The 10,452-nt window shown below is 36.2% G+C and overlaps 1 protein-coding gene across 5 annotated transcripts in view; it reads right to left on the bottom strand.

The window, feature by feature from the left end:
* Positions 1–6,434: 6,434 nt before the first annotated feature.
* The window catches only part of LOC106879981 (uncharacterized), a 263,310-nt gene continuing 259,292 nt past the window's right edge, over positions 6,435–10,452 (bottom strand). For all 5 annotated transcript variants that reach the window (XM_052968292.1, XM_052968290.1, XM_052968293.1 and 2 more), the window contains one exon: positions 6,435–8,835. In XM_052968292.1, coding sequence (XP_052824252.1) covers positions 8,825–8,835 — 11 coding nt within the window. In that variant the 3' untranslated portion in view covers positions 6,435–8,824. The remainder of the gene's footprint in view (positions 8,836–10,452) is intronic.

The following is a 10,452-nucleotide window of genomic DNA, read 5'->3' as shown; positions in this document are numbered from 1 at the left end:
GCGATGTAAAGTGTATTTAATCTCCATACCTTCGTTTTATTTGCTTTTTTCATTTTAAATTTGTTTTAACCCTAACCCTAACCCTAGGGTTAGGGTTCGGGTTAGAGTTAGGGTTAGGGTTAGGGTTAATTGTTTCAGAATCGTTTGTTTATGTAGTCGGCACTTAATGTATATCGGCTGAATGGACGTCAGTGATTGGTTGAAATTACAGAAATACGACAACTTTAACATGGAATAATTTATGGATTTCTTTTTTTTTTTAAGAAGACTAAGAGAAAAAGATGTTTTATATGACACATTCTACCAGTGTTCCAAGTTTCAAAGTGTTTCGTTAATGAAAAATGTGGCCCCCGTTTTAAAAAAGATCCGGCATTTCAATAGAACATCTTTATCCCCAGGAATTACTGGGTACATCACTGTATCACTGTATTGACCAGATTCATCACTGTATCACTGTATTGACCAGATTATTGGGCATTGTTATACATTGTAGGTCACAATGCATTTCCTTGCATTGTAGTAGCTTTTGAATGACGCCATCTCACTGGCTAAGTGAGCAGACCAGAGTTGATCATCTTTGGTATCAATCACAGCTATTAATATACTGAGGAATTGATTTATACAGGTTCTGAACAGATTTGGTGGGAATTTTGAGCCATTATTCAAGTAAAACCCGTTTTAGCTCTTTCAGTAATGGTGACAAAGTGAACCAGCTTCTCACATGTTCTTCCAAAATGCTCCACAAATGTTAACTTATATTGATATTAAGTGATTGTGTAAGCCAGTCCAAGTGGTCTACTTCATTCTTGTGTCTTCATACCAATTTTGAAAAACATTCACAATGGGAATTGGTGCATTATCCTCCAAAACGATTGCACTATCATTAAAGAACAATTTTTGTACCATTTATGGATGTGATGAGCCAAAATACTCAGTTAATCCCTGGTATTAATTCTGCTATGTAAAAAAACTAAAGGGTCAAGAGAAATCTGGTAAGACTGCCCAAATCATCACAGACATATCTCCATGCTTCCCATTAGGAGCCAAACTGTCAGGGTTTAAAGCTTCTATGGTTTAACTCCAGATATAAACTTGCCTCAAATTTGAAAACAAAAATGAAAGATGATTTACCAGAGAAGATTACATTGTTCCTTTCAGTCATTGATCACTTATAACAATCTAAACACCATTTTTACTGCTTGTCAATGTTAGTGGGGACAAGAAAGGTTCAGCAATTGCAACTATAACATCCAACTTTATAGAGGTCATGACAAATGGTTTTGGTTTATACAAGTTTGGCATTGTAGTGGTTCAGCTCTACTGTCACTCTTGCAGCTGTTCTTTGATGGTTTTTAGGCACAATATGTTTCACTAGTCTGTCCAGAATTATGCTTGTCAGAGCTGGTTTTACCTTGGTTTTAGAAAGTCAACATAATTTTAGAACCTGTTCCTCTCAAAACATTAAGCAATTCAGCAGTTTTAATTATTAAAACTCCAACCATCCATGTTCCAATAATTGATCCTCTAAAAATCAGATAGGCCATGTGTTTTGACATGTTTAAATATAAATATCAGCGGAAAAAGAAAGAACAGAGTGCGACATAATGAAGTACAAAGTATACATAATACATATGTACAGGCAAGAATAGCTTAAGCTTCATTAGTTTTACAGTAGATCCACCACTGGACGTATGATTAAGTAGTGTATGGCTTTTGTAGGTGTGTTTGTATGCAAATGTTGGAAGTTAATTTTATTCAAGGTACACATGAAGATATATAGCCATTAAATATTTCCAGTGACGAGAGTGATTTTGCACCACCAAAAAACAACAGAAAGCGGACACATTTATTGTCTAATAGTGACACTGAATGACTCAACCTAGCTAAAACCAAAGTCCTAATAAGTAGGGAGGTAGACAAAACACAAACCCTTTCAGGTAGATGGCCCCACTCGATTTGTAGAAAAGGCGTAGGTAGAAACTCTATAAGATGTACCCCGTGTAAGCTATGGACACATAAGAGGTGCAGCAATATCAAAGGAAGGCTTACTAGCAAGATAGTTTTGTATGTGGCAGATGCTCAGGAGCAATAAACACTGAAAATGTGCAGAGAACAACTTCTGCCACATTCCAGGGAGAAAAATTAGAAGTAGTTGATAGCTTCCATTATCTAGGTGACCAAGTTAGTAGCGGAGGAGGGTGCACTGAAAGTGTAGCTGCTAGAGTAAGAATAGCCTGGGCAAAGTTCAGAGAGCTCTTACCTCTGCTGGTGACAAAGGGCCTCTCGCTCAGAGTAAAAGGCAGACTGTATGACACATGTGTACAAACAGTCATGCTACATGGCAGTGAAACATGGGCTGTGACTGCTGAGGACATGTGTAAGCTCGCAAGGAATGAAGCCAGTATGCTCCGATGGATGTGTAATGTCAGTGCGCATACTTGACAGAGTGTAAGCACCTTGAGAGAAAATTTGGACATAAGAAGCATCAGTTGTGGTGTGCAAGAGAGACAATTGCACTGGTATGGTCATGTGGCGAGAATGGATGAGCATAGCTGTGTGAAAAAGTGCCACACCCTAGTGGTTGAGGGGAATCTGTGGAAGTGGTAGGACCCAGGAAGACCTGGGATGAGGTGATGAAGCACGACCTTTGAACATTAGGCCTCACCAAGGCAATGGCTTGTGACCAAGACCTTTGGAAATATGCTGTGCGTGAGAAGATTCAGCAAGCCAGCCCACTTATGTGTACCTTTCCTTCATTGGACACTAAACTCTGCTTGCGAAGACCTGTTGAGGCAAGTGAAATTGAAATCGAACCAAATTCAACGATTGGCACCCATGCCAACCTCTCCTTCATTGGACACTAAATTCGGCCTGCGAAGACCTGTTGGGGCAAGTGAAATTGAAATTGTGCCAGTGGAGCGCTAAGAGTACCGTTCGAGCATGATCATTGCCAGAGCAGCTGTCTGGCTTCTGTGCCAGTGGCATGTAAATGGCACCATTTGAGTGTGATCGTTACCAGCGTCACCCTACTGGCACTTGTGCTGGTGGCACGTGAAAAAACCAGTTTATGGTCTCTAACTGTATGGTTTGCCTTCAGTGCTGGTTTTCTTTTCTTTAAACTTCTTTATCCATCTGTGTACATTGCTCTTATCCATGGTGTTATCTCTGTAATCAACATGTAACCTTCTACAGATATCAAACAGGCTGTACTCCTCCTCAATTAAGACCTTCATGACAGTACTTTGCTTGGAAACCATTATTTGCTTCTAATGAAGAAGTACAAGAAGAGTTACTCTAGAGGAACACTTTACCAATTCTCTGTGCCTTTACTCCTTTTGCATATGATTACCTATCTAAACATCCTGTCTATGGGCTCAATCATCTCATTTCTTGGATGCTATTCATGACACGTGCTGGAGCTTTTTGTGCTCCACTCTCAATCAATTCTGGTGTTATCCAAGATTTACGTTTGTTACCTCACTCTCTTCTGTCTATACATCAATAATCTATTTGACCCCACATCCAACAAATTTCACTCTTAAACAGATAACATAACCTGTTAAACCTCCCTAACTTTCTCCAACCATGGGTCATCCGCATGTAAACATGACTTTATAGAGCAAAACTTGCACTGCTTCAATAAACGGGGTCATTGAGAGGATTTTTCAGAGGATCGCTGCTAACTTTCTCTTTTTTAATAGAAAAAAAAAAGGAAAACGTCAGCACTTCTAATATCAAGAAAAACCTACTGCATCATACTCCCTCTCTGCTAGTACCCTTTCAATTCCTTCAAATGTTGGGTTTCACTATGACCAAGCATTTCTCTTGATGAAAGCACATCCTTAGCAAAGCTACAACCAAGTCCCAAGTACTAGTTGTTCTCTTCAGAGCTAGGAAATATTTCAGACCCTCACCAGTTGACAATCCACAAGGCATCATGTGAAGTTCACACTGGATACTGTTCCCACATCTGGAACAATGTTGCTAGTATGGACACAAACATCCACAAAAGATCCACTTGACGAAATGACAATCATTGAGAGACAGGCACCAGTCTCTGGCCCACAAATGTAGTGTCTCTTCTCTCTGTCTTTTATATTGCTACTTTAATATTCTCAATTACTCAAAACTAGCTGGTCTCATAATTTCACCATTCGGACATCAGTGACCTAGTCATCTCTTCACTTCTAATCACTCTTAATACATCCATCCCATCTAATCTGAAACTAACCACTGTACCTAGACTTTCCCCCTCAAAACACCAGCCTTCTTCTTCCTGCTTACACCCTCCTTACAACATATTAAATGGAACATTAACCGCATCAAAGTCACTAATTTTGGATGTTCTGCACTACCCTTACCTTCAGACACAGCAAGTATAAAAATATAAATCTACAGTTACCACTTCATTGTGCATTGGTTACTGTTTCAAACACTCAACCATCTTTCACAGACTAAATGTCATTAATTTCATCCAGTCAATCCTGCACAACTTGTGTGTGTGTGTGTGTGTATGTATGAGAGAGAGAGAGAGAGTGTGGATCTGTGTGTGTGTATGAGAGAGAAAGAAAGAGTGTATGTGTGTGCATGAGTATGTACATGCGCATGTGTGTGTGTATAGCTGTAGTATATTGTAGTTATATTGTATTATTAATCTCATATTTGGCAGATATGAGATTAATAATCCAATGTAATCTTACTTGAACACAATTATCTGTGCTGAATAATTTTCTGGCCCTGCTATATCTCTTGACTCCATTTTAGTTGCATAATTAATGTAATTTTGAATTTCTGTCTAACTTTTTTCCACATTTGAAGTGTTGCTATTTTTCAAAAATGTTAAATTGTGACCAATCCTAATGCAAAGTAATCCTTCTGTGTAAATTCTCTGATTAAAACTAAGTCGAAGAAACAATCTTACAACTCAACCTCTCTAGTCTTGGACAACACAGTTAAAACCCTTAAAGTTACAACAGATGTTAAACCTACAATCGCTGATGATCTTTCCCATTGATCCTTACACACAAGGTGGCATCAAGAAGTCCCTGGACTAGTTCTGTAGTGCACCAATAGATGGTAGCACATGGTTGTGTGTGCAGTAAGAGTTAGCAGTGACCTCCCTGAAGCATTGTGCTGAGTGACATTGCTGTGTTTACTTTGCAAGTTCTGAAATTCATGTTTTTGTGATTGTGTGTATGCTGTAGTCTGTGATTTTGTCATGGACAGGAACAAAGAGCCAATGTGAAATTTTGTGTTAAACTTGGGAAGTCTACTACAGAGACATTGAGCATGCTTCGAGTGATATGGGTGTTTCAAAAGTGGAAGAATATCCCTGGAAGACCTGCCACAAGTGTCATCCCAAGAGACATGGTATTGTGTATCAAGAATTCATCCCCTAGGGCCAGACCATCAATCGAGAGTTCTACTGTGACATTTTGAAGCATTTGGGGGAGGACATTCAGCGAAAGTGGCCGGATCCATGAAGCACAAAGAATTGGATTCTTCACAATGCACCCTGTCACTGAGCTCTCCTCACTCATGAGTTTCTCACCAAAAACAACATGGTATTGTTTCTGCACCTGCATTATTTGCCAGATTTAGCACCTGCAGACCTCCATCTCTTCCCCAAGACGAAAATACAGCTCAAAGGTCAATGTTTTAACACTGCTGTCAAGATCCAGAGTGAACTGCAGAAGGTCCTCAACTCGCTTTCGGAAAACAACTTTCAGGCCTAATTCTAAAAGTGGCAAGAACATTGGGACTGGTGTATTGTTGCATAAGGTGACTATTTCAAAGAAGATGATGTTAAAACTTTGTTAAGCTATTTTTTATTAAACATAACTAATCTGGGAGCCCTTTGATACCACCTCATATATGAGTATACCTAAAACTGCATTCCAGTGACTGGTCTTCTTATTCTGGATCAAAAAATACTTCAACTCTGATCAGTTGTGGGCCTTCTACAAATTTCAAGTAAACCTCACAGTGGATTACTTTTCCCACATGTAGGACATAACTTCCACACACACATCCTAAGATTATATCCAGAAGATCTTCCAAATGAATGACAAGGATTCATTCTCCAACTCAATGTCAGCAAACTTTGGTCTATAAATACATATCCTCTCACTGCCTATTCTAGTACTATGAAAGTAGAGTCACTGCTAGTTACATACCACCATCTTCTTAAGTCAACCTCAAATAATTGTCTCTCCTCTTGCCAACCATACTGTGTCACACCTCCTTAACTGCTATACTCACTCATTCCTTCTCAGAAAGTCAATACTTTAGAATTTCTTTCTTGTCCATGCCTTTCTATATATATTGACACCGATGTACAAGCTGAATATAAACTCATTAATTTTACAAGTTTTGAGAGTCTATACAGACCAAGGTATATGCTTTCATCCAACTAAAGCACAAAAAAATATCACTTAAATATCAATTCATTTATTCATTCTGTAGTTAAGGTATAAGAGAGATGCTGTGGAATCTGGATAAATATTTGCACATGCATTTACTTATGTACAAGCTGCAAGTTTGGTTTCTTTTACAAATATGTATTCTCGAATTTAGATTTGAATGTTCTTGTATCTTAGAAAAAAGTTAAATCAAATTCTATTGAAATGGTTAACAGAAAAGATAAATAATGTCTAAAGAAAATACAATTCATCTCTATTTACTGAGTTAATAAAAGTGTGAAGCAAAATGAAGGCAGAGTAAAATAGGTACTATGAAAATAGATATAAAGGTAAATGTACTGAGGTGGTAATCAGTTAGTCATAAATTCAAATCTTACTGCAAATATTGTATTATACCCAGGATTAGGGGATGTAACTCTGCATTAAAAACAATGGATGTAAATTGAAGAAAAAATATCGTTTTCTAGCAAGGAAAACCAATACAACATAGAATATATGACCTGAACATTCTTACAGAAAAAAAATTTAGAATTTTCAATTCATACCTTATTTTAAGCCTGTTTCATTCACTGACTCATACACATGCACGCACGCACGCATAAACACGCGCGCGCACGCGCACGCACACACGCACACACACACACACACACACACACACACACATGATGAATTGACCAAGTGATCAAATTATAATAAGAAGAAATTAATCTTTCTTGAAAAGCTATTTACATTCTTTTATAATATAAAAAAAGAAACAAAATTCTATCTCATTAAAGATAATTGAAAGCAAATAAATTTCATAGGTATTCTGTTAGCTAGAAAACAAATAGAAGCTAGTGATAAAATATTTAATGCATAAAGATTGTACATTTGCAAAAAATCTACACATTTGGTGCATTCTTGGTTGCAATTTGGTACAGGTGTAGCTGTGTGGTAAGAAATTTGCTTCTCAACCACATGGTTCTGGGTTCAGTTTCACTGTTTGGTACCTTGGACAAGTGTCTTCTATTATAACCTTGGGCTGACCAAAGCCCTGTGAGTGGATTTAGTAGATGGAAACTGAAAGAAGCCTGTCGTATATTTGTATATATCTGTGTGTATTTGTGCTTGTCTCCCATCATTGCTTGACAACTGATGGTGGTGTGTTTACATCCCCATAACTTAGCAGTTCGGCAAAAGAGACCAATAGAATAAGCACAAGGACTTAAAAATAAGAACTGGGGTTGATTCCTTTGACTAAAATTCTTCATGGCAGTGCCCCAGCATGACCACAATTCAATGACTGAAACAAGCAAAACATAAAAGCTAAAAGATTTGTTTGAGCAGTAAAATGGAATTGGTCAGAAATTAAATATTTCAGAGAATTATCTGCAGCAAGAATAATCAAGCACTTTTGCAGGCACAATGTAGTAACTGTTCACAAACAATGACAACCTTAACATTGGAACACCACTAACATGCATTGTTGTTGGCAAAATTCCATATATATACAGTGATCTTCCTTTTTTTTTGTTTGTTTTGTAAGTAAAATGTATATTATAATGGAAAAGCATATATAGTGAGGTATTGCCTTATAGAAAGAATGGTTAGATGTGCGTATCGAAAAATATAGCCTCATAATCAGCAAGAAGAAAAAATGAATTCTGGTATATATACAATTTGATTATTTAGAAGAAAACTAACCAAGAATTCAAAAGGGCTGAAAAGACTGATTTTGAAACTTGATAATATCAAGGATTATAATTCTGAATTTATGTATAGATATATATAAATGTGACAGAATGAAATCTGAATAAATTGATCCTAGTGAAGTAAAATAGAAAGTATATAAAGAACTTCTGTAAAATAAATATCACAAACTTTGATTGTGAAGTTGTAAATAGTTTCAAGAATATGTTTAACATGAACAAAAACCCAATTATAATTGCTGCTCATTTGTAGAAAATTGGCATGAATTCAAATTCTTAAAATTTTTTTAAGGTATTATTCCAAAATATATTCAAAAAATTAATGATATTCATAGCCATATTATTAAATCTCCATATTATGTTTAACAGATGATGATTCGTATAAGAGGAAAGAAATACAGAAATTTAACTGGGTTTACTTCATTGGTGCAAATGTTTAATTATAGATAGACATTTATGAAAGTTAAAAATAAATCAAGAATTTTATGATGCTGTGAATACAAAAACAATGTAATTACAGCATATAACAGAGATCAATAATGTTATGGTGGCATCAGATATTTAGTTCAAATCTGTAGTGCTTGCAAGAAGTGTCCATGAAATTATGTCAAGGAGACTGACTTAGGTTGCTCACACGATTTCATTCAGTTCTAGGTGTTATATACTATATCACAAGGTTCTAGGTTCTTCTTGTTCATCTGAAAACATGGACCTTCACTGGTAACCTACAAAATAAAAGAATAAAAATGTACATGAGATCCTGATATTTTAAACAATTATTTGACACTTGGTATTTGTGAAAATAATTACATGCTTTGCAGAAAAATAATTAAATATAAGATCATGTTTGCTTAAATACTAGAATGATTGGAACTTTAAAACTTGGTGCACAAATTGTTATCTTATAAGCACAGAGTTCTTCATAACAGAAAAATTTTAATGATGATCCCAGAAATTACATTAAAAGATGTGAAAATTCAGTAAGTTACAATAATGAAAACATGGACTCATTAGAGCAATAAATTCTAAAGTTTTAGTAACTTGCTAACACATAAAGCTTTTTACTCAAAAAGAGAGATTGTTACATATTTTCAGGTGCCATTTTATTTACAATTTCTATATATTTTGAATAAAATCATAGCCTAAAACTGAACACTTGCTCCTAATTAATGATCAGTAAATGAACAGTGGATGTTTAGCAAATGACATTGAAACTGTTATGAATGTCTAACATTCAATCCAATTTATGTTTGTAAACAGTGGTGTGGTGAATATCCTATCATCAAAATGGTACAATTGATATTTTATTACATTCCAAGTCATAGCTAATTCACATGCATACACATGCACATGCGTGCACACACACATACACACACGCACACATACACATACACACATACTCTTACTAAATTCGAATATAGAACCTATTTGTGCATTATACATTAATTATCAATGCAAACAGAAAAAAATATATGAAAGTGACAAAATGATAAGAATTGATCTCTCCTCCATGATTTCATAGTATGTTAACTATTACAATACAGCTAATGACCCAAATTAAACAGTAAAATAAGCCACTTCATAGCTGAATTTTGAGATATCCTATTTAAATCCATGCTTAGTTGCATTTCCACATAGGGACTTAACTCTTATGATCACCAGCTTCACTTATTTCTCTCATCCAATTTACTAGGGTCATGTAAGCTATATATATATATATATATATATATATATATATATATATATATATATATATATATATATATATATATATATATATCACCATCATCATCATCATCATTTAATATCGATTGTCCATTCTGGCATGGGTTGGACAGTTTCATCAGGGCTGGCAAGCTGAATGGCTGCACCAGACTCGTCTGATTTGGTATGGTTTTTACAACTGGATGCCCTTCCTAATGCCAACCACTATCAGAGTGTAATGGGTGCTTTTCCATGCCACCAGCACAGGTGCCATTTGTGTGACAGTGGTATCTGTCACAACCGTAATTTTACTTGGTTTGATGGGTCTTCTTCTCAAGCACGACATAATGCCAAAGGTCTCAATCATTTGCTGTTGCCTCCATGAAGCCCAACACTTGAAAGGTACTTTCCACATGCCACCTGCATTGGCCATGACTACAGTTTCACTTGACTTCACAAGTCTTCTCAAGCACAACATATTGCCAAAGGTCTTGGTCACCAGTCATTGCCTCTGTAAGGCCCAAAGTTCAAAGACACTTACCCAAAGTGCCATGTTGTGGGACTGAACCCAGAACCATGTGGCTGGGAAGCTAGCTTCTTACCACACAGCCATGCCTCAATATATGTATCTATATATA

Source organism: Octopus bimaculoides, chromosome 5 (assembly GCF_001194135.2).
Source record: "Octopus bimaculoides isolate UCB-OBI-ISO-001 chromosome 5, ASM119413v2, whole genome shotgun sequence".
Lineage (NCBI taxonomy): Eukaryota > Metazoa > Mollusca > Cephalopoda > Octopoda > Octopodidae > Octopus > Octopus bimaculoides.
The sequence above is the reverse complement of the archived record's forward strand: the minus strand, read 5'-3'. Positions and strand labels throughout refer to the sequence as shown.